Here is a 24,550-nt window from a genome sequence, read left to right as displayed (position 1 = left end):
ATAACTAAAATTCTTGTTATTAATCCCTAAATGCATGACCTTACACTTCTCACTATTAAATTTCATCCTATTACTATTACTCCAGTTCACAAGGTCATCCAGATCCTCCTGTATGATATCCTAAATTGGCAATACCTCCCAGCTTTGTATCATCCCCAAACTTTATTAGCACACTCCCACTTTTTGTGTCGAGGTCAGTAATAAAAAGATTGTACTTTCCACAGTATGCATCCGATGAAGTGAGCTGTAGCTCACGAAAGCTTATGCTCAAATAAATTGGTTAGTCTCTAAGGTGCCACAAGTCCTCCTGTTCTTTTTGCGAATACAGACTAACGCGGCTGCTCACTCTGAAACCAATAAAAAGATTAATAGTTTGCCCATCTCTAGATTTTTCTTTCTGAGGATCTCAAAGTGCGCTAGCACCCCCCAGAGAATTAATTATTATCATGAGTGGCTGGTGTTGGTGACACCTATGTCCATGGGTCGGGTGGGGTGGGAGCCTGCTGCCATCTCCCTGGCACTATCCTTTGCAGCTCAGAGGAGCATGCACTGTACTTGCACAGCTCCGGGTGTTCAGTCCTCCAGCGCTTCCTGTGAGCTACCTACCGGCCGTTTTGGAAGGAGCCTGACCCTCTGCCAGCTGCACTGGGATCCTCCCTTAGACTATGGCATCTGGACCATCCCTTTTACAGCACACCTGGGCTTGGATTAGAACATGCGTGGCAGCGTGGGGAATGGGGGAGGGCAGGCGTGGCCAGCTCAACCTGACGTGGGCGGAAAGGGCTGATGTTAAAACGCAGGCACCAGCCGGGTTTGAGACCTTGCACACTCCCCCTTGCCCTGATTCATAAAGAGCAGAGGTCCCGAAGGAGGGGTTGCAGCAGGAGCCGGGGCGAGGGAAGGCGCAAGGAACTGCAGCTCAGGTATGCTGTTTGGAGTGCTAGCCTTGCATGCACCTTGTTTTCCAAGTCTCTTTCCTCATGAATCTTCCCGTTCATTTTGTTTCAGATTGCATCCGTTCATCTTGTTCTTTGCTATCGTTCTCCTTCCTCTGCTGCTTTGTCTTTAGCTGGTGATTTATTTCCTGCCTTTTTTTTTTTTCCCCTGAGAGCAAATATCCAGGAGAGACGTCAAATGAGACGTCAAATTAGCCAGGACATGGTGGTTCTTGTCTGAACAGTGCAGCGGACTGGTAAAGGCACCAGTTGTATTTACTCAGGGTAGGGGGTGTTGGATGATCTGTTGGACATTACAGGGCTTTAGATTTCTTCCGAGGCCATAGGAGTAGATTTGTTTCTTACTGTTTTCAATTTTTATTTGATTATATTCTTACGTATGATTTTCCTTCCCTGGTTGGGGTTCGAGCATATTTAACCATTGAGTGATGCACGTCACATGCACTTTGCACCAGGATGGATAACCCCCGGGCCCACGGACACCTGCTTAGCCTACAGAAATGGAGCACAGCCTGAGTCCCCCCCCCCAGCTGCAGCCTCCTCCCGTGCTATTGGGAGTCGAGCCAATAGCAATATCCCCCTGCAGTGAGACGTCTGCCTAGCTGGAGGTGCTGCAGTCTGGGGGGGTCAGGAGGAAAAGGACTGGTCCAGAAGCCAAGCGCAGATAAGCCTGCAGCCTCTGAAAGTCAGCAGGGAGGACGCATTCGGCAGGGCCGGGAGGGATTTGGTGTGGCAGGCTAGTCTGGAGATAAGCTGTTGAAAGAAGCTCAGGCCTCTTGTCCCATTTGCCTAATAACGGGGCTTTCGGTTTTATTATTATTGTAGGGTAGCAACTAGACGCCCCAGCTGAGCTCATTGGGCCAAGCACTGTCCAGGCACAGGCAAGAGACAGGCTCTGCCCCAAAGAGGTTACAGTCCAAACAGACAAGACAGACAAAGGGTTGGAGGGGAAACAAGGCACAGAGAGAGGGGAAGGCCACAGCTGGGGTGGAGCCTCAGACCAGTGCTCTAACCACTATAGATACTGCCATGGTCTGGAATTTGTACTGGTTAGAAATGGGCCATAGAGTGGTGCTCTCTTGAAAGGGCCATGGCCGGCGGACGGGAGGCAGAGGGAAGAGCGCCTGGCTGTTCGCGGGGCGCTTTGTGCAGGGTTACAGTTTCCAGGTGAGGGATTTCCTAGGATCTGAACCCAAAGAAAAACAAGCACTTCAAAATCTGGGTTAGAATCCCCCAAGGCAAAAGGATGGGGGGGGGGCAGTCCAAGGAAGGGCTGAGCCTCCTCATCTCAGTGACTTCAGTGGGGTATCCTGCCCCAGCTTTTTCAGAGGTCAGACAGCCCTCGTTCTGCCCCCATGCCTGTGTCCTGGACCTTCCCACCCTGCAAAAAAGCTTCTCTGGGCTGATCCTCCTTTGGCATGGGCACCATCTAAAACAACAACATGCTCATGGAGACAATACTCAGTTCTCTTAGAGATACTTTTCACCCATGGTGCTTTACCAAGGAAGGCCAGTACCATTACCCCCATTTTACAGGTGGGGAAACTGAGGCACAGACAGGGGACATGACATGTCCACAGTCACCCAGCAGATCAGTGGCAGAGATAGAAAATCCATGCCATAGCTAAGGAACCTGCTGTTATCCCTGAAGAGGAAAAGCCTCCAGTCTAGGTATCTTGTCTCAGATGTTCCCTGATTAATTAATACTGGGTAGAGGAATTTATTTCATTTTATTTGGACTGAAATCCCCTTCATAGGATTCAGATTTTACTTTCCTGAGTTTTCAGCTGTTGTTCTCCCAAGTTGCCAAAGTAGCAAAGCGCCTGCAAACTCCTACAGCTTGGCTTGTCCGAGGAGCAAGGGAGGGAACCACACAGCAGCCTCGGCTGAGCAGCGCAGCTGTGCTGAGGTTCCTTCTGGCTAGTGAAGCAGCGTGTCTCTCTTCACTACGGGCCAAGGCGAGGCTTGAGGGGGCTGGCTGGCACGCAGATTCAGTCCTGCCAGCCCTGACTGTTCCAAACTCACAAGTCCAGTTCCAAAAGTCCTGGGATTGGCTTAACAGTCCTGACATTTTACCAAACGAAACATAAACTTGGGGCAGTTGGGTTTTTTGTCGTCTCTGGGGCGTTTTGTTTGTGTTTTAAATGGAGGGGTCAAGTTTACAAGCTTCTCTCTGCAACCAGCAGGGCTAAAAACCTTTTCCCAATGAAAGCTGGGATTCTGCTGTAATCCCATGATTCCAGGAGCTGGAGCTTTAAGAAAAAGACCAGAGAGCATAAGACTCCTGATCAAAATGTGAACGTTGGCAACATGGTGTCAAGTTTCTAAGAGCCTTCTTGGTGCTGCTGGCTATTTAGAGTCATCCCTGTTTTCAGAAGAGTCTCTGTCATCTGAAAACTCAACCTCCCCCTCCACACACTGCAATCAGACCCAGCTTCCGGCTCCTCCACCCGCACAGGCTGCCTCGTGCTCTGGCGTGCTAACTCCCTGATAGCCAGGGGCAGATCAATACTTGCTATATGATATGGCTTCTGTTCGGCAATCAAAACACAGCCGGCATCACCATGGCAACTGTTTTCCTCAACTTCACTGACGCGCCCTGTTAATCCGGGCGAGTCCCAGAACAGGCCTCCGATGACTAAGGAGGGCGTCGTTTGCTCTCGAGCCCCAAACGCCTGTGTCTCCGTCCTCTCGCGACTGGTGGATGTCGGAAGGTGCTCCAGGGCTCGCATTTCAGAGCTGTCAGAGCTGGGGCTCGGGTCAGGCAGGAGGGGCTTGTGGTTGTAGATGCAGCGGGCCCAGGTTTGATTGTGTTCTGTTCAGGACATACAGACAGAGAAATTAGATAGAAACATAAAATACTCTTGCTGGAAGGTTGCAATGTCACACATCAACTACCTGAAAGGGGGTTCCAAAGAGGATGACTCTAGACTGTTCTCAGTGGTAGCAGATGACAGAAGGAGGAGTAATGGTCTCAAGTTGCAGTGGGGAAGGTTTAGGTTGGATATTAGGAAAAACTTTTTCACTAGGAGGGTGGTGAAACACTGGAATGCGTTACCTAGGGAGGTGGTGGAATCTCCCTCCTTAGAAGTTTTTAAGGTCAGGCTTGACAAAGCCCTGGCTGGGATGATTTAACTGGGGATTGGTCCTGCTTTGAGCAGGGAGTTGGACTAGATGACCTCCTGAGGTCCCTTCCAACCCTGATATTCTATGATTTTATGATCTTGGTGAGGATAGGGTTAACCCAGAAACACACAAAACAGAGTGAGAGAAAACAGGCTGCACAACTCATGCTACCTTGCTCTAGGATGGATCTTTGCGGACTAGCTGCTGAAAGACCCAGATCACATGCCTCCCAATAGAGACCCAGAGGCTACAAGCTATCCAGGAAAACCCCAGAGAATTTAAAGTGATGGCTTCCAGTTTTCAGTGCAGATTCCTGCTTCCACCCAGGGCTTTTAAACACAAACCAAACGCACTCAGGGACTAGTCAGAACTTCACATTAACCACGTTCCTAGTGCGTCACTTCAGCCTCCTATGCAGCCAGCCCCTGGGTCACACTTTATCAGCAAAACAATGGGACGACGCACGGTCATCCCCATGCAAAGATCTGAACTGGCAATCAGACCAGCCCTCCTACCCATTGCAAGAGTTCACCGTCTTGGTTAGGGTCAGCTGTCTATCACTGTCACCTTTGAGAGGGCCCCAGTTTTCTCGGAAGCCATCCAAAGGGCTAGATTGAGGCAATGACAGGTTGTGTAATTCTCAGCCAAGGAAAAGGTGGGGTGCAAATGGGGCTGAGAGAATTCAGCTCTCTGGAGGGCTGGGGAGGGGGTCGAAAGCTGTTGCAGTGAGGATGAATTTGCAGCTTGCCCTAATGCACCGGGGGACTCAGGTCACACTGGTGGAATCAAGCGAAAAGGAAAATTTGCAGAGTGGTTTTCCTGTTTTTTTTTTCCAATTGAATTCCAAGTTTGACCCCTGCTTCCCTACTTTAGATATTACTCCGCTAACGTAGGTTCCAGCTCCCAGAGAGCCTAGTGTCTAACCGCTCGTTCTTTGCATTCTGTAGGTTCCCTTCGTGTGCCTTCCGCTTGAGACGGCAGATTAAAGAAAAGGTTTGTCGTGGCCCTGGGCAGAAAAAGGCACGTGGAGAACTCGCCTCCAAGACAACGCTCCCAGGCTGAATATTAAGGCAGGAAGCCGAAGAGATGTCTCAGGTCATACCCAGCCACGTGCTGCGGGTTGGCCAGACGATACGTGTTGCATCCCAGGAAGAAAGCAGAAGCTTACATCCAGCCAGGAGCCCCTGCTGCTCTAGCTTGACGACAAAATGTTCTTATTATTCAGCCGAGGGTTGGCTCAGCCAGCCTATGATGGCACAAACCAAAGCACGGCTGCTGCCAAATGGGGGACTGCATGGACCTAACTCGAATGCCATGTTCACATGTGTGGCCTCTCCCCCACCCGGGAAAGAGCGTCCTGTTGCCTCTTTGGAAAGAGCCAGCCCCACACGTCAGCCAGAGGGTGAGGAGGAGACTGAGGGGAATCCTGAGGCCAGTCCAGTGTCTCCGACCCTGGACGTGTCGATAGAAAGCCTGAACCAACTGATCCTAGAAATCGACCCGACCTTTCAGCCCCTCCAGCTCAAACCAGACAGCAGCAAGAAGTCCACTGCCCAACCCACATCTCCTGGCAACGCGGCTGTGGCCGAGAAACCAGACCCAGATTTATTAGGTGAGGTGAGGGTCGTCAAGGTGCAATGGGGCCAGTGCACGGCGAGCTCAGCCCTAGCAAAGTAGCATGAAAGTCTCAAAGTGTTTCCATGCATTGCCCGTGCCACGTGCAATCCCAGAGAACTCACCCCGGGCATTGCCCATGCCACGTGCAATCCCAGAGAATTCACCCCGGGCAGCGGGCAGGCACAAGGTGGAGGTGCTGCCCAAGTCCTCAAAAAGGGCACTGGTGAAAGGTAATTTTACCCAAAGTACAGTCAGGGTTTGGATGTGATTTTTCTTGCCTATCACATCAGGGACAGGCAAGTTGATTTTGTCGCTGGGCTGGCAAGTTTTCTCTCTGACTTCCATGGGCCCCCATCACCATAGTGTCTGAGGCTGCTCTCAATCCGTAATGTATTTATCCCCATAGACCCTCTGTGCTGCAGGGCAGAGCTGTTATCCCCATTTCACAGCTGGGAAACTGAGGCACAGATAGGCTAGGTGACTTACAGGGGTTAGTGGAGGAGCTAACAGTTTACGGTCACCTGGCTGGACTGAAAGCCAGGGCAGGTGTGTGGCTTAATGAGGGATTAATGGGTAAGGCAGGAGCTCAGAAGTAAGGCGCAGGGGGCGAGTGAATTAGTATAAAGATCAGAGCAGCCCGAGCCTGCAGCCTGTGGGCCTCAGGAGAGGTGTGTTTGAGTTTTGTTTGTCCTGCAGTTTCTCTGGAGCGGGGGGAACCGCCCTCAGAGGGAGGCTAATTAAGGAGCTGAGACAGACTCGGGGCTCTGAGTTCAGTTCGCAGCCTTGCTGCAGAATCCCTGTGTGACCCTGGGCCAGTCTGTTTCCAGTGGAGCTCCGCTCTCATTTAGGCCCCCAAAGGAGGGGCTGGACTTTCAGCAGAGCCCCATGTGCCAGGTGCAGAGCGAGCGCCTTCGAAAGTCTGTCCCCAGCTGTGAGAGCGAACCCCGCCGCTGGCAGCAAGAGAGGGAGAGCAAGGCTTAGCCACTGGGCCCTGCGCAGAGCCGGGTTCGCCGGCACGCTGGTGAATGTAGTACCCACCGTCACCACCATGGAGGCCGCTCTCTACAGCCGTGGGATTGTTCCTAAAAAACTCTAGTGTGCGCATCTTCTGTGCCTCAGTTTCCCCATCTGTAAAATGCAGCTAACAGCACTGCTTTACCTTGCTGGGGTGCAGTGAGGCTAAGCCCTTCACAAGTGGGGAGGCACTCAGATAGCGTCATGCTGGGAATGACATAAGGGGGCAGCTGAATGAGCTGGAGCCCGGGCATATCGACAAGGAACAATGGGGAGCGGCTGTGAATGGCAACACGTTCCCCTGGGTTCTTGCTGCGAATTCCTTTGCAAGACAGAGAGTGGAGGGGGACTGATGGCAGAGAGTGGCTTGCACAAAGTAGCGTGTTGAGTGAAGACTTTTAGGGATGCGGTGGCCCCTGAGAAATCATTTCTGCAAAGGCCCTGGGTACGCCTGCAGGTTTTCCATTGTCATTCTTTGTGGAATGAAAATCCTGGTGTGTGCGTCTGAACCTTCCACTCAGGGAGAGTTTGCATAACCCACGGTGTGTTCATGGGAGATATTCATGGCTGAAGCTAATTCTCTCTGGTACTTAGTGGCTGAGAATGTTAGAATGGCCCTCTGGGCCCTGCACAGCATGGTCACAGTCAGGCTGCTGTTTTGAAGTCAAACCTGCCGCTTCCTGGTGCCAAAAAATTAGCCAGGACCATGAGCTAATATTAAACCCTTGGCAAGAGCTTCAAGACAGCAGGCACACAGCTGGGTTAAAGTGATGACCCAGAAACAGCCAATTATTACTCCTAACAGGACCCTTCTGAGTTACAATCTTTCCTTCCTTTTTCCTTTGGAGGGAGACCTCCTGGATACAGTGTGTCCAGCCAGGAGCTGGTCGCAAGGGCTCTGGACACTAGTGAGCTGACACTGGGACAAACTGGTGACCGAGCCCTGGCCAGGACTGTCTTTGACAGGGTGATCGCTGCTTTTTAGCAAGAGCAGGGAGGGGAGAGTTTGGGGAAGGGTTGAGGCGTGAGAGAGAACTGCCGCGTGTTTATTTTTAGTCGGGGTTTCTCTAAAGGACTTGACAGGCTTCCGGCAGATCCCCCTAGCCCTGTCGCTCTGGCGGGCTGCAGCACCTTTCGTGCTCCCCGGCTCACCCACTGGGCAGCAGTCTCGGTTAGGTCTGAGTTGCAATGGCAGCGTCAGACCAGCCCAGCCCGGTTCTGGCAGGTGGGGCCCCAGGGCTGGTGTTCTCTGCTGTAGCAGGCCCGGCATTGCTGCCTGCAGGGGAAACCCTTGCAGCCGTGAGTATCGTGGGCTCTGATGTGCTGGATGGGGCTGCTGATCCAGCTCCCTTCTGCGTGTTATCTACGCACAGCCTGTTTTCTTTTAAAATTGGTTTCTCAACAGTAGACAGATTCACCAGCCCAATTAAACTGAACGTCTGCCAGTGCTTTGCCTCGGGGCCTGGCACCAAGAAGGCAACCAAAGAGTAACTTTTGTGCGGACTTGTCCTAGAACCTGATGCCTTCGAGGCCCAGTTGTTTCTTACAAGAAGCAGTGACCGCAGCCTTTGGCAATTAACCATCCTCCCAGAGTCATCTACTCACTAACCACACGCCAGGAGACAGCAACCAGGCATGTCAAATGAACGACAAGGAAACACAAGACTTTTAAGAGCATTTTTTTATTACGCAAAAAAATATTCCGTCCTACTGATGCCTTTAACAGTGGCGCAAGGAACGCTCCCGGCTTCAGAGGCAGGACAAGACCCAGCGGCTGGAAGCGGAAGCTAGACCCATTCAGGCTAGAAACGCAATGCACAGTGTTAAGGGCACAGGAACAACGCACCCCGGGGCACGGTGGATTCACCGTCACCCAAAGGCTTTAAATCAAGACTGGGCGTCTCTTTCGAAAAGCTCCTGTAGCTCAGCCAAAAGCTGTGGGCTTGATGCGGGAACGGCTGGGTGAAATCTGGCCTGTGCTGTGCCGAGGTCAGATGATCGTAACAGCCCCTCCTGGCCTTAAAATCTAGGAATCTAGGAATACTTGGAGTGGATCTCCACCCACTGGCGCTGGGCTCTGAATCCACTGAATTATACCGTTCTTATATGTCCATAGAAGACGAGAGTAGCTCGGGTTAGATTTCATGTGCTCTGGCCCACAGCTGAGTCGGGCGCACGTCTCTTCTGTGGTATCTGTCTTTCAAAAGCCGGAAACCGCCCAAAGAGCTGAGGAAGCACCTTGTTCCATGCTGGTGGTGAGCAGTCCCAGCCCCATCTCTGCCCAGCGTCATCTCCCATCAGACACCACGGCCTTGGCTATTTCCTATTTAAAAATAAACCAGGATGGGCTGGTGAAAGCAGCACTTGTTAATGAATAAGGGACGCCGGCAGAGCCCCCAGAGAGCTCACCATTGTAAATCAGCGCACGGTGACCATGCACTGGCCCCTAGTATGTGGCATTTCCCTGGCTCTTCTCAGTGAGGATCTCAAAGCAAAATACAGACATTGACTAACTGAGTGTCATGATCCCTCCTGCCCGTTAGCTGTTTTGATCTCTGTGTTACAGATAGGAAAACTAAGGGACCGAGCGGTTAAACGATGATGTGCTAAGAGTCACATGAGGCAGTGGCAGGGCTGGGCATGGAACCCAGAAACCCTATCTCCTAGTCCCCCCTGCTCTAACCACTAGACCCTCTGTTCCCCTACCAGAGCCAGGAATAGAACCTGGGATCCCACTCTTAACTTCCAGAGCAAGAAAGCCGGTTAGTGTGAGTGCACAAGTCTGCAGAAATCTATTTTTGAAGGTTAGGCTTTCTTAGATCTGCTTAGAAACAAAACTTTCCCCTTCACAAGTGTATGGACAGGCACAGCAATATACGAATACGTACGTGTTCTCTGTGGGGTGTCCCATGAAAGAGAGGGACGTGAGGGAGAGCAGTTCTGGGATAGACATTGGGGTGCACATACTTGAAAGATCTTGAATCGCCTTGAAGAGCTACTTCAGTAACCAAAGGACTCCTGCCCAAACTGGGACAACGGACTCGACCGAACTGCTCCCCTGCCCCAGGTTCCGGCTGCTTTTGCTGCTGGAATGCTCAGCCCGGGATCTGATCAGCTAGAAATGTGCAGGTGCCTTGTAACCAGCAGCTTCGCTCTGCACACAAATGGCACCACGCTGATTCTGGGCATGGTTACCAATGCTCCAAGCATCCAGCCACGCCTGGGAATGGGCGAAGTACACCCTGTGCACACAGCCAAGCACAGGGCTGTGCACCAGGTGAGCTGTAAGTGGTATGCAGGAGCCAGACACGCCCTTTGCCCATGCGTCTGATGTGATCACTCACTTGGGAGTAGCCAGATGTTTTTTTCTTTAGTCAGGTACAAACTGAACTGCTGTTTAAGGAAGACAAATAGACGCATCCACCCTTTGCTACAGGCATCAACATGTAATCATCACAAGGGGTTCTGCGCTCTCCAAGATGATCAGACATAACCCTGTCTTCCTTGGGGCTGCTCCCGTTAGGCTGGGGGCAGGGCATTCCGGCTGTAATTGGAAGCGAAGTGTCACCATTTCAGAGAGGTGAGGTAGGAATCTGCTTCTGGGAGCTGCAATGCAAGGCCTGGCCTTGTGACGTGGGAGAAAGGGGTTCCTCAGAACTCTGGCAGGAAGCGGCTCTGTAACGTTCCCTGTTCCTTGGCTAGTGGCCACACAACGCCTGCAGCCCCTGCGGGCTTATGAAGAAGGGAATTAACCACAGCCCAGGCCTAATGAAGCGTTGAGATTGCATCTAAGCACTAGTGCAGGGAAAGCACCGTTGTGGGTCTTGTGTTTGGCACGGGGGGGTTGAAATTCCCATCAAACACAAACTTTCTTTGCACTTGCAATTGTCGGTTGCGCTCCCTTGTTGTGCCTAGATTGTCAGTTCCCCCAGACAGGGACCACGTCACTTTCAGTGTGAATGTGGGGCCTGATCCAGATTGATGCCGTGAGGTGCTGTCAGAATATGACGCTGAGGTTCCAAAAGCTACCTAAGGGATTTGGGTGCCCATTAAATGGGAACTGTGCATCAAAATCCCCTGGGTGGTTTTGGAAATTGCAGCCTAAATCCATAATAATTCTCCTCCTATGTTTGGTTGATGAACCTGCCCAAATACCTTATTGTTAACTCCTTCCTTTTTCCCCCCCAGAGATCAAGTACATCGAAATGACCCCCACCCGAGCCAAGAGCCATGAATCGATGCAAGGCTCCGCCAGTCCTTGCATCACTCCGCTCTCCATGTCACCCCAAGGCAGCTGCTTCCTGCTCCCAAGAGGGGTGCTAGCCCGGGACAACTGCACCCCGAATGGCAGTCTTGTCTTCTCGAGCCCCTCTGGGCCCGACAGCAACCAGGCAGCTCCTCAAAATCAGCCACCCGCTGAGAGCTCCCCCCAGACCTGCTACAGCGTGTCTGAATGTGTGTCCATCCCGCAGCGTGGTCAGAAGGATTGCATCTCCTATAGGCCAAATACTCTCCTGGCCACCTCTCCCGGCCTGGAGAGTTTGCGGAGGGCTTTGTACATTGGCCGGGCTCAGCAGAGAACCAGCAGGGTCTCCATGCTCTCCACGAGCCCAGGATCAGATACCAGTTACGTGCTGGGAAGGTAAATCCGCCTTTGTGATGTCTGTGCGTTCAGCGGCTCGGGTGTATTTCCGCAAAGAACGAGCCATGGCAGAGAGTTTCTCCACCTTTATGGAGATGGCCCCGTTTAGAAGCCAGGTGGGTGGGGATGGGCAGAAAGCTCTTGGGGGGTTCAAAGCCTAATATACCACCAAAGAGTAGTGCTGCATTCTCCCAGGAAACAGCAGATGTGCTAGTGCCCCCCTCCTGCCTTTCCGCAAGGAGCGGTTCATGTCGCGGGAAAAGACTGGAGAGTGGGAGCAGAGGAAAGGACAGAAGAGGGAGCTGGCTATGCCGGCACAATCCCACAGTGCTTTATTCCCCCCTTGGGTGGTTATTTGATGCTGTTATTTGATGTCACAGGAGCCAGGCAAGGTTCCCCCCTCTCCCCCCTGCCCCTAGGCAACCTCTTATTTGACTTGCTGCATAGCGTGTCAACTGGAGAACAAGCCCTCCAATTTCCCTGTACCTTCTGCTTTTCTTCTGCAGCAGCACCCAGTCGCTTCTCAACGATGATTCCGACTCTTACCAACCTGCCCACAGATTAGTGGAAAAAAGCCCCTTATCTATTGGCTCCTTCGGTAGCCCTTGTCTCACTTCCCCAGGCGTCCAAGTCGATGGTTTTGGAGAAGCCTTTAGCCCAGGTCCCAGTTCCAACAAAGTGAACACCTCTTCCTGCCTGCCACTCCAGAAGGGACACGCCAGCAGCTGTCCCCCGTCCATTGTTAACTCCGTAGCTGATATCCCCATACTGCTGGTCAACGGATGTCTGGAACATGGTGAGACGTCTCCCAGGATGGGCAAAGACTTCCAGGGTTCCGTCAAGCAGAAAATTCCACCCAGTTCCAGCTCCTCCTCAGGGATAAGCAGCTTGAATAAGACCTCTTCTGAAACGTCTCTCTCCTTCTCCACGAACGGTAAGTTGTGCCTGTTTTGAGTTGGAACCACTCTGTTTCAGTGTGAAGTTATCCAACACAGAGAATCCCATTGGGTTACCAAGGTGGAAAGACAGGATGAAACTGGAGATTGTGTTTCCGCTTCCAAACAAGCTTTCATTTATAAATAGTTAATAAGACACTAATAGATATTTTAGATATCCTTGACGGTGTCCTTGATGGGTATAACCCCGTCATCAGAGGTGTTAGAGATGGTTATAAGTCATGGTTGTAAGCAACCTGTTGGACTCTCTCAAGATCTAGAACGATTGATTAATCGTTTATTGAAACAGCTAGTCATCATTTTTAACCCTTCATAAATTGGAACCCCAATATAAAGTGTGACCAAGATGTCGTATAAATGAAAACTCTCTCCTGCAGAAAATTGTGTGCAGAAATGTCCAAGAATTGTTCATTAAAAAAGGGGTTAAAAACATCCGGTAACGATGAGGTTCCATAAAATTATAGGGCCCCATCCTCAGCTGGCGTGACCAGGTTAATTCCATTGAAGCAGATGGAGCTTTGCTCATTTACACTGGCTGAGAACGTGACCCATAATGTTTTAATTTCATCCTTATTTCAGGGCTAAGACTTTTTTGCCCCCATTTGTTTTGGAGGACATCTAAAGATACCAAAAGTTTGGGAAACACGAGGTTCCTAGTTCAAGAGTAAACAACTGGGCCATTGTTCTCTGGAATAGTTTACGGGGGCAGCTCCCGACAGAGACTTTTCATCTGGACTCTCCTGGGAAAGAAAAGAGTGATGTCTCTCAACATAGCGCTCTTGACTTCAGTGGAGCTGGGCCGATACACACCAGCCGAGGAGTAGCCTATTATCTTTCTGATCTTGACTGTGGTTTGCCAAGAAGACAATGAAGTGGGGAGTGAATTATGCTGGAAACCGGAGAGGAAGTTCTAATTGAAAGACTTGAGCAAGCATTTAAACCCAAGCTCAGTTAAAAGAGAAACAGTCTTTGTTAGGGTTCTTCTCCCCTTAAAGATGCCAGGGAAGAGACTCCCTGGGATCTAAATACCTATAACACATGCCTAGGTCTCTCTGCAAAGAGAGAGGTTCGTGTCATGTGCCATGCATGAGGGAATGCCATTGTCTCTTGCAGGTCCCTCCAAAGATGGTGAGCCAACCATGAAGTTTGTGATGGACACGTCAAAATACTGGTTCAAGCCAAGCATTACAAGGGACCAAGGTAAAAAGAGTGGAGATTTTGTTGCTAGGCTTATCCCATTACCAAATCTACCCTTCTGCATAGTTCTTGGAGAGCTGCTCGTCTCATGGGGTGGCAGAGGACCCGCAGACGTGCTATGCATCACTTAGGTCCCATAGTGACTTATTTCCTAATTGCATCCTAACCCAATAAAAGCTGGTGTTACAGGAGTGAAAGAGCCACTCACCAGTCTAGAGATGATTCTCAGGAATCATCAGGTCTTCACTCTGTCTATGCTGTCCGAGTCGAGAAGAATACGCTCCCCTTTCTACCGATCAGCTGAGTGAACTTGGTTTTGGAAAGGGCCGACGGTATTTTTCAATTCCCAGGATACGGATCCTGGCTGAAGTCAAATGCTTCTTGAATCACCCCTGTGCAGTAGCATCATTCTGGTCAGGTCTTCTGCAAGGACAGAGCCTGGACCTCTGAATTTAAAAGCTCAATGAGGCAACAGCTAAAGAAGCAGGTCCATTAGTTCGGAGGACCTAACATTAGCAGATTCATTAAATGAGGATATGTGGTCTAGCCACTAAAGGGAGACAAAGCACCAGACTGTTAGCATGGGTTGCACATGCATGAAGGAAATACTCATATGCACCCTGAAACCCACCCCGCTGCATTTCACTCCCCCCCGGGGATGGTTACAGCGCTAGACAGAGGGAATGCTGAGTTCAGAAATGCCGAAATGCCGCTTGCATTGCATGGGTAACCCTCTCCTCTGTGCCTTCAGCCATCCGACTTCTGAAGGAGGCGGAACCAGGGGCTTTCCTCATGCGGGACAGCACATCGTATCGCGGGTCGTTCGGGCTGGCGATGAAGGTTCTCAGCTCACCATCCAGCTGCGAGACAGGTACAGAGAGGCCTCTTAAGAACACAGAGCTAAACTCCCCAGGAGAATCGCATAAGCCAGGTTCAGCGGCTTGTAATGGAGCCAATAAGCAATGAGAGTTTTGCTAGATTAGGGACCCACCCCTGTGGGTCAGCACAAGGGCCACACATCACTTGAAACCTCAAAACAGGGCTGCAGGGGGACGTAAGGGTCAGTGCCGAATTGCCTGGCGGTGGCCCAGAAGCACAATTGAAATGGCATTTTGAAAATCCCACCCTGCAGGTAGAGCTGAACTAAAGGGGGTCATGCAGTTACGGCCCAGCCCAGAGGCATGCAGGGAAAGTGGAGGATCAAAAACACGGTGGGCAGTAACACTGGAGATTGTGGTAGAGCCTCTCTTGCATTTTGCTTGAAGGTGAGGACAGCAGCGACCTGGTCCGACACTTCCTCATTGAGTCATCTGCCAAAGGAGTGCACCTTAAAGGGGCCAGCGAGGAGCCCTATTTTGGTAAGGATATGTCTGTCCTGGAGCGGCAGTCACGGGAGGAGTATTACATGTATTATGGTAGCACCAGGGCCCTGATCGCAGTTGTGCCTGGTGCTTGTCTACACCGCGGCTTAAACGCTTGTGGCAGACGCCTCCCAGCGTGTGCCGCGTGACCAGTCAGAGCTGCACATACAATGGGTAAAACCTCTATGTAATGGACCAACGCCACCGTCTTCGCTCCGGCCAGCTGAGACCGGGGCAGGGAGGTGGGAGGACGTGGGAGCTGGTGGGTTCACGTGTTCCTGCCGTCCGGTAAGCCTCTCGCTGTCTCGGTTGCAGGGAGCCTGTCGGCCTTCGTCTACCAGCACGCCATCACACCGCTAGCCCTGCCCTGCAAGCTGGCCATCCCCACACGAGGTACGGGGCCGACTTGGAGGAGACCAGCAGGCAGAAATCCTGGGAATTAGCGAGGGGAGGCGGCTAGGTGGCCATTGCGGACATGTCTGGACTTCACAGCTACGGAATGGCCCTCCCCTCCCCCAGTCCAGCAAAATGGGAGTTTGGAAGGGGCCGGCACATGGCACGCCTAGGGCCTGGCCATTACCGCAGTGCGGACACGTCAGTGGGAATGGGGGACAGCACTGGTAGGTGGGGTCGGGGGTCAGGGAGAGGCATGAATGGTTCGCAGCTGTAAGTGCCACTGTGGTGAGGGGTGACGAGGAAAACTGGCCAATACCTCCCCGGCTGTGGGCAGAGCGGACGCTGTCTTCTTAATCCCGTGCAGCGATACCAACCCGCTGGCTGCAGTTGCTAAACCCAGCGAGCGGGCGGGGTGCGAGCAGCCTCTGCAGCAGTCCAAGGGTTGGGGGGTGCACGTGAGCCCGTAGAGAGACCCCTGGGCTGGGAAGAGGGCTCCGGAGAGCTGGACCAGCAGCCGCAAAGCACCATAACCTGCATCAGGGCCGGAAAGGCGGAGCAGCGTGGACGAACGAGGAGGGGTCAGATCACAGAGGTGGAGGGGGGACACAGACACGAAGGGCTTGGAAGAGGCGGAGGGTGATGGTGGGGGATGTCCCTGGATCCCTGAATAGATGTGGCCTATTCACAGCAGGTGAAATTCACCCGCGTGCAGAGACCCTAAGACTTAACTGGCTCCTGAGCTCTGTGTGTCCTCTGAACAGAGGGTGAATTTCACCCCTGGCCAACCGTTGATTTCAGAGCTGCTTGCTCCGTCCATGCCTCACGGTTCTGTTTGTTCCTTGCACAGATTTCGCTGGTGGAGAAAATAGCCCTGAGACCCCCGTGGAATCTGCACTTTCTGCAAGGAAGCAAACTGCTGGTGAGCAAAGAAAAGCAGCCAGGTTTCTTCCGGGCTTTATTTGCTGGAGGGGCAACTGTCTCCATCCTGCAGGGCTTTGGGCTTCACCCAGTGCGGAGTGATTTCACCTGTAACACACCCGACACTGTGATTTTTTTTTTCACCGTTGTGATCCATTCTGACACAAGTCGCGGAAGCAGCGGAGGAAGAGCTGCCGTGAGCAGGACCCGTAGCTTGGGGGAGCGGGAGGGGAGCGGCGTTGCCAGTTTGCACCATTTTATCACACGTTGTGTGGCCCCTGGTGTTCTTCTTGTAGCCCCAATCCCAGGAATCAGGGAACTGCATGAGAATCTCGGCTTGCGTTAAAATGAAAGGCAGCAGCCAGCTCTCATGCCTGAGAAACGTTTGCAAACGGCTCAAACCTCCGAAGGCAAAGGAAGAGAACCCGACTACTGATTTCTGAACACCTGGGATTTGGCGGTCCTGGGGTAGTGCCGTTGTGGCTGCTTCGAGCTGCTGTGTGGACAAGCGTAGGGGGCCTAATGGGGGAAGTGTAAAGACTCCAAGGCTAGCAGGATATAAAGGTCATTCTCCTGTCCTGAGTATGCAGCCAGTAACGGGTGCGCTGCGGGTGAGAGCAGAGGACCGGAGAGAGAAATGTAGTATAATTATTACTGGTCTGACTGTCGTGCCGTGGGCAGGGGCCCCAGTGCGCTAGGTGCTGGACAAACACAGAACAAAGAGCTGGTCCCCTGATCGCTCTTCAAAGCAGGCAGGAGGGGCCCGCAGACCCAGCGTGGCGCTGACCTTGGTTTTGTGCTGTGCCCTTGCAGCCTGCAATGTCTTGTACCTCAACTCCGTGAGCGTGGAGACGCTGACCGGCGGCTCGGCGGTTCAGAAAGCAGTCTCCTCCACCTTCGAGCTGGAGATGCCGCCCATGCCCACCATTGTTCACTTCAAAGTGACCGAGCAAGGAATAACCCTGACCGACGTCCAGAGAAAGTAAGGATGGTCATCTGGGACGAGCCTGCCCGCTGGGGTTCAACTCCCTGGGGCGGGGCGTCTGACAATACTGCTGCGGATTGGGCAGGGCTGGCCGAGTGGCTAGATTCCAGCATGAATGGGGACAGGGCTGCATAAAACCTCCTTATCTTAATCCTGAGCTTCCTCTCCGAAATGGGGCCAAAGCCTCCTCCCGGTTCCAGTGTTGCAAGCCCCATGTAAATTACAGGGGAAACTGGTCCTCTGGGACAAATTAATCCCTTCTGTAATTGGAGGCGTATTTGACCCATTACATTTAATAGTACAGGGACAGGATTCCACTTGGAGAAAGCCACTGTAAGTGCGCCACTGGCCCTTTGGTGACGGGAGTTAGAATCGGGCGCTAAATTCATGTCACTGCTCAGCCGAGATGGATCAGATCCCAGCCCTTCGGCACCGATGGGCTCGTTGGCTCAGCAAGAATGGTTTGACTTTGAAGAAGTGTATTTCTCCCCATTGAGCTATCCAGGCGCTGCCCCTTTTAAAGCCTTCTCTTCTTCTTCTTCTTCCCCTCTGCAGGGTGTTTTTCCGACGGCACTATCCCCTCGCTGCCCTCAGCTTCTGTAGCATGGATCCTGAGAACAGAAAGTAAGTTGCAACTTACTCTGCAAGTCGGGGCAGTTAAGTTGTTCAGGGTGCAGGCTGGGTGCTGTAGTGTTCATCTGACCCTCGATGGAAAATAACTGCCATGTGTCTCATGCCCCGTGGGCACCGGATGGGACCAAGGACTGGACCTGAGTAGAAAGTCAAAATTGAAAGAACAGATCAAAATTCCAGATTTTCAGAAAAGACTAATCTGAAGTTCAGCTTTTTTCCCCAGTAAAAGTAACAGTTTTCTAGTTACACAGTAATTATACGCAGCTAATAAAATTAAATATCTGGATTTCTCTTGTAAGCTTATTCGTCTCTTTCCTTTCAGGTGGCAAAAGTACTGCAAGTCTTCAAGGTAAGCTTCATCCAAAGAAACCTCCCGAAAACGCAGGAGGAAAGGGGCTTTAGTTACGGGGTTCTGGTTATTTATACGGACACATTTCAAACAGCAGCTTAAACTTAAAAATTAAAACCCCAGTGATCGGAGGAGAAACAAACTTTAGTGGCTGGCTTGAACAGAGTTAGGAGAATTCATCAGTGCTTTGTAACGAATCCCTCCTGGAATGGAAGGGGGAAACAAGTGTTACCCATAGAGACCCAAACTTTGTAAGATCTCTGCTGTAGCTACAGCGGGGTGAATTTCACCCTAAGTGGAAAGAGCCCAGCAAATCCTTCAACTCCCTAATCCTCCCCCAAAGTTTTCACAATACTCAGGAAGTGAGTTCCTTTATGACTCTACTTTGTGTCCCAGAAATGTTTCACAGTCAGGAAGGTGACAGCGAGAAGCACGACCCCAGTATGGTTTTTTCTCGGGAACGTGATTCGGGAATGGGCCAGGTGGGATTGCTAGACTCAGACGTTCACTCTGCGGCTAGTTTCAGCTTGTTCTCTGCCATTTCTGAGTGCAGGCTAACTGGGCCTTTTTTTTTTTTTTGGTCTCTCTCTTTTTCAAAGGATCTTTGGCTTTGTAGCCAAAAGCCAAACGGATGCCGAGAATGTCTGTCATCTCTTTGCCGAGTACGACACTGTGCAGCCGGCTTCTCTTGTCATTGACTTTATCAGCAAACTCCTCCCAGAGCAATAGATGCTGCAGACCTGCGTAGAAGCCGTTGCTGGCAGTACCTGGATGCTGCAGAGCCATTTCCTGCCATTCTATTGCCACCCTGTTGCATTTTGGCAGCTGCTCCTATTTATAACTTTTGTTACATACTTTGATGTCCAGAGTTTCAGAGGAAGGTTTTACGCTCCCTGATCAGCCCTGGGAGCCTCTTCTGGGATCAGATCTCATTCAAGATCTCTGATGAGGAATCCCATGGAAATCTCTATCATGCCGAATGCCTTAGGTGTACGTATTGCACCCTGCAGGAAGCCACAGTGGGTCAGATGGTGGATGAGTGTGCCACGGCTTGGATTTGCCTTGCAAAGTTATTTGCTCACTTATCTGGGGCGAGGAATTTTGTTCTTTAACAGGCAGGGAAAATATTGGGGCCAAGATTTTTGATAGTGATGCCTTGGTTTCTGGCTGCCCAGTTTGAGACTCTTAAAAGGATCTGAGCTCCCACCCTCCAAAAATCCGGGTTAGCACCGCCCGACCTCACAGATGTCTTGTGAGGATAAATGACGCTCTGCTACAATGGTACCTGGCGCCAGGCGAGGACCTTCTGGAGACCAATAGGCCCTTCTAAGTAGCCTCCAGGTGGATTCTGCAAACCAAGGCCCCTCCAATCACCAGCTGATTCTGAAACAATCTTGGCTCCCTAGGCTTTTGTGACTGAAATGTCGGGCGAAGCAGAGTTTTTTGGCCAGCCCTGGTAAATTTTTGTGCCATTTTTGCTCGGCTGGATTAGCCTGGATCGAAATATCCGGATCATGACCAGCAGAGAAATAAACGTTGACGTTTTCATGACCGTAAATGTATTGGCTTTTTGGAGGAGACTTACCTGGATCTGGGCCAGATCCTCAGCTGATGTAAATTGGCAGAGCCGCCTTCTGGGGCACTCCACCTCCTAAAGGAAGCAGGTGACTCCAGTAAATAAGAGGCCCAATTGCATAGCTAGGGTATTGTACTGGGAGCCAGGAGCTCCGAGGTCAATTCCCTTCACTCAGTGGCCATCAGCTGAAGGTCTCATCCTTGCGGAGCATGAGGAGATAAACCAGGGACTTGAGCTAGTGAGTCTGGACCTGGGAAATCAGATGGGGCGTGCACAGGTTGCAATACTCCTTGTCTAATCCCCTAACTCAATCTGCTTTACCCACTTGATAAGCCAAAATCCTGGGCAGTTAGTTTGTTTGTGTCTCTTCGTCCATTAACTGCTGTATTTTCACAGCACTTCCTCTGCTATTTACATAGGAGTAAGATGTTACAAAAGCACCAGGCTGGGTAACTCTTTGGGCTTGTTCTTTGGCCAGGACCCAGGCGGGCAGCCCGGTTTACTTAAGGGCAAGGCTTGGGGCAGCATGGTCTAGTGGTTAGAGCCCTGGACTGGGACTCTGGAGGCTTGGGTTCTACTCCTGGCAGCTAGTGACCTGCTGTGTGACCGTAGGCAAGTTCCTCCACCTCTCTGTGCATGAGTTTCCCCTCCTGCTCTTTGTCTGTCTTTTATATAATGGCAGTGCCCAAAAGACCCCAGTTGGGACTGGGGCCCCCATTTTGCTGCAGTCTCTTTGGGGCAGGGCGACCTCTCGCTTTGTACAGAACTCAGCGCAAGGAGGCCCCAGACCCAATACATTCAATTCATGTCTAGCCAAGTCAGATGCAAAGGAGTATAAAACGAGGCAGGAGCCTTAAATCTCCAGGGGAAGACGTTCTTGAACCAGTGCACTCATTTCTATGTAAAAGTGGGATGTGTGGGGGGGGGTTATTCTGAGCTTTGACTTTCAGTGAAGATATTTAAGAAATGGAATCCGCTAGATCTGTTGTTTTGCAAGAACAGATTTCCAAGGGCTCCATTCTGGCTGTGTGATCCATTGCTCAGGACTCTCCGCTCGCCGAGTGGAGAGGCTATGGAACAGATTCCCTCTAGTTCTGATTCATTGGGAGCTGCAAAACAGGGCATCAAACGCTGGTCTTCTGAGCCCTTGCTGAGCACCCCCAGCCACTGGCCCTGCAGTCCTCCAGCCTCGCCCGGAGGTGGGGCTGACCTGGTGCCTAGGCCGTCTGCTGTTTCTCTGCACAGGCTTGAATGTCACCCAAGGGGAAGAACTAGGCAAGAGATAATTCCCTACAAAAGCGCCATTGTCGTCTGCTCCCCAAATGAGTCTCTTCTGAGGCCAGGCCACGTGGCCATCCCAACCTGGCCTTTTTGTACAGAGGCTTTCTGATGAGTCTATAACACGATAATGCCTGCTGAGTCTCCGGCCTCTCCACGGAGCGGGTTTACAAGGGAGCCAATTAGCACCAACTGAAAATTCCTCCAGAGTTTCTTTTTTTTTTTTTTTTTGCAAACACATAAAGAGCCCCACGCAGCCCAGCTGGAGCTCTGGAATTGGAGGGATGAGCCACTTTAGAACACCAGGGGGCTCCACCGAGTCAGCTTTTATCTCCGGCCCCTTGTGCACATCTTCTGGGAGTTATAAAGACGCAGGAAAGTCTGTCTGGCAGCTTTGCTGGTTATTGTAATGCTGTTTTGATTAAACAAAATTTAATCACTTCTGTGACTTTCAGTCCTCTGCGCCTGGCCTCTAAGAGCCTGGCCTCTGGGACTGTGATTTCTGTTATGCAAGCTGTGAACAAGCAATGTTTTAATTCATTGCTTTTATTACAGTGCTTTCCATGAAAACCTTTGTATAATGGCAAAGGGAATATGAAATTCAAGTGCTCTGGCTCGCCAAATGACAGCACTAAGAGCATTTGCTGCTTTCCTTTTTCTTTTTAGAAAATAAAATATGCAAAAATTCCCCAAGAAAATCTAATTCCCACCCCCACCCTCCACTTTTCAGTCCAAGCTGCTGATAATGAGTCCAATTTTGCAAAACTCCTCCAAACCCATCTGTGTTGCTGTTGTTTGCTTTTCCTTTTCAAACCCAAACCATTCTGGAGCAGGGAAAATGGCCAGTTGTCAAGCCAAATCCTTGACATTTTTGCATTTGGAATGTTTTGTGTCCGTGAAGAGCCCTTTGCTCATGAAATCCTGCTGAAGTTTCAGGTCAGACCAATCCAAACGCTCCAAGGGAAACTCAGCCCAAACCACCTGGATTCAGGAAGAAAGCAGCCAGCAAGTCTCCAAGCACCTCCTGGTTTCCATGGCTTGGCCCAGGATTTTTGGACGCTCAGCTCTTGATTTAGGTTCTTTACTTTCATTCCAGCCATTTTGTAACAAAGCCCGATCCTTTATTTTCCTGGTTTGTGGTTTTACGACCACAGCTCCCTGCACCAGCCCTAGCAAATGCCTCATGTCATCACTACCGCTCTGCTCTGGAGTCCAGCCCGTGACGGATATTTCAAGGGCAAACACCCCAGGCCCCTCAATGCTCCGAAAAGTCCCAGCCCCGGGCTACACGACAAACGTCTGACGGGGGAATGATGTCGCTCAGGGGTGTGGAAAAGCCAAATCCCGAGTAACGTGGTTATCCCGACCAAACAGCGGCGTCTCTCGGGGGGCGGGGGGGGGGGTGGATTTTCCCCCTGCTGGCATCTGAAGCCCAGGGACCATATACCAGGAGGTAATAGGGATCGCCTGCAAATGTACAGCCCAAAGTGTTCTGTCTCCGGGGGCTGTATCGTGTGAAGCAGCATAGGCCACAAATCAGATACCGTCATAGCGTGAAACATTAAACCTCCCGGCCGCCGGCACAAGGTGCCCCTGGGTGTGGCGGTGCTGAATGTAAGGCTGCTTCTCAGGCCGACTCTCTGATGGCCTGAGCACAGGGCTGGGCTCCTGGAACTCCTGGGGCCTCCTCCAGTCTCTGACACTTATTCCCTCTGTGATCTGGGTCAAGGCACTTCCCGACCAGCATGGCCCATCTGCCCACTCCCCGAGGGAATGTCTCCTCCGTTGGGCTCTCCGTGCTTTGTCCGGCTGAAGCCTGTGCGGGCCTCTCCCATCTGCGAGAGGCGTTCGTCTCGCTCGGGTTCTACGGTGGTGGCATCGGAAAGCCGAGCTCCCTGACTCCTTCCTGGGCAGAGCAAACTGCTGTCATCTGGAATCAGTTCTGCTTGGCCGGGAATTTACAGCCCAGACTCCTTGACCCCCATTCCCTGCTTCCTGCCTGTCAGAGCTGTTTGAGAGGAGGGGGCAGTGAGACCCGCCTGAACCGGCCTAGCCACGTGCCAGCCTGGGGTGGGACTGCCCCCCGCTACCCACACGCGCAGCCCAGCGCTCATGCTCATGGGCCCCCCCCGGGGGCGGCTGGGCCAGATCCAAGCAGCCTTTCCTCTGTTGCCTTGATCGTGGAGGGGCGGGGGGATTGTGTGACGGACAGCTAGCGGAGGCTGGCGGGAAGGTGCTGGGATGGTGATCAGGGCCACCCCGTTGGTGGACTGCGCTGAATGGAGATTCCCGGCCCTGTAAGGCGGGGTCTGCAGCCCAGGTGCAATTGCACACACGTATTTGCACGTGGAAATGGCCCAGGGGGCACCTAAGCCCGTCCAGCTGATTTGCTCTCCCTCCCTTCCTGCAAAGGGGGCCCTGGAGCCGCAGCGCCCTGCCTCTCCCCCGGGTCCTGTGTTTCCAGGTGGCTCTGCGAGGGTCCGAGGGAGAGAGCCACGTGTAGCCACAGGCCCCTCTTCGAAAAGGGCTTCCGGAAACGGGGCAGTAGCACCAGCCCGGCGTGCGGTGCTGGCGTCTTGGTGCAGGATCAGCTGTCAGCCCCGCGATACAGATGAGCTGCTGGGCACTAGCAAGCCAGGAACCGCACGCTGGCAAACCGAGCCCCCTGCCCCAGCCAGCCAGCAACGCTGCCGGCACAAAGAGGGACCAGAGCTGAAGCTGGAGGGGCCCTTGGCAGCCACCTGCACAAGCAAACCCAGCCACCGTGCCCCGGCTGCACCTTTTCATGCTATAGGCTCAGGGGAGTGGTACCTCGTAGGGGCCGGGTTCCTCTTCCTCGGCTCACCAGCCTGCTGCGACCGGTGCCAGGCTGCAGAGCCTCGCACTGCCCAAGAGAGCGGGCTCGGCTGTAAGTCCTGTGTGAAGGGGATTCTCTGCTGAGGCTGCGGGACAGACAGACCCTGCGCTGCTCTGGGAATCTCTGGCGCCCAGCTTGTGCCGCCCAGGGTCGCCACTTGGGGGTCTCCCTAAATCCTGGCCTGGAGCCAACAGTCATGGAAGGGGCCTGCAGGCAACACTGCACCGAGAGGTGGGTAATTATCATCAGCTGCCGGAACGGGTTGGAGGCTTACTTCTAAGCTAACAACGCCAGGCCTTGTGGGGAAGTGACCTACTATGATCCCAAACCAGGAGGTGGCTTCTCCTCCCTATCTGATAACTATGGACCCAGCAGCAAACCAGGCTGAGAAGCCCTTAACAGCTCTGCTTTGAAATGGGTGCACACACGCATGAACACACATATGCACCCCATACACGAGCACGGCTGCCCTTCAGCGCACATGCCTGCACACGGACACACACGCATGCATGGACACACCCACGCACCCCACTAGTTGCATTCGCTAAGGATGTTTCTGCAAAAGCAGAGGGGAAGAGTGGAGCATTGCCAAGGGAGATTTATTTCCCAGCAACATCCTCATCCGATGGAAATCGAGACGGGGGGCTCTGTGCCAAAGGCTCACTCAAGCGAGGGCTCCTTCATGCTTG

General features: G+C 52.3%; 1 protein-coding gene across 1 annotated transcript; it reads left to right on the top strand.

The window, feature by feature from the left end:
* Positions 1–880: 880 nt before the first annotated feature.
* TNS4 (tensin 4) lies at positions 881–19,939 on the top strand. Its single transcript, XM_027824361.3, has 13 exons — positions 881–923; positions 5,030–5,694; positions 10,902–11,355; positions 11,862–12,289; positions 13,425–13,511; positions 14,260–14,379; positions 14,774–14,866; positions 15,185–15,262; positions 16,113–16,184; positions 16,997–17,165; positions 17,724–17,792; positions 18,124–18,150; positions 18,750–19,939. The coding sequence occupies exons 2-13, from the start codon at positions 5,169–5,171 to the stop codon at positions 18,877–18,879; spliced, it is 2,253 nt and encodes a 750-aa protein (XP_027680162.3). The 5' UTR covers positions 881–923; positions 5,030–5,168; the 3' UTR covers positions 18,880–19,939.
* Positions 19,940–24,550: the final 4,611 nt, after the last annotated feature.

The sequence above is a fragment of the Chelonia mydas genome, chromosome 27 (assembly GCF_015237465.2).
Source record: "Chelonia mydas isolate rCheMyd1 chromosome 27, rCheMyd1.pri.v2, whole genome shotgun sequence".
In the NCBI taxonomy this organism is placed as follows: Eukaryota; Metazoa; Chordata; order Testudines; family Cheloniidae; genus Chelonia; species Chelonia mydas.
Note: the sequence above shows the minus strand (reverse complement) of the source record. Positions and strands in the feature narration are given on the sequence as shown.

What these genes read in the sequence shown, in the direction of transcription:
- TNS4 (XM_027824361.3), top strand. Translation starts at nt 5,169, where the DNA reads ATGTCTCAGGTCATACCCAGCCACGTGCTGCGGGTTGGCCAGACGATA. An exon ending in ACCATCCAGCTGCGAGACAG is followed by an intron (nt 14,380 to 14,773) that starts GTACAGAGAGGC and finishes TTTTGCTTGAAG; the next exon opens with GTGAGGACAGCAGCGACCTG. An exon ending in ATGGATCCTGAGAACAGAAA is followed by an intron (nt 17,793 to 18,123) that starts GTAAGTTGCAAC and finishes CTTTCCTTTCAG; the next exon opens with GTGGCAAAAGTACTGCAAGT.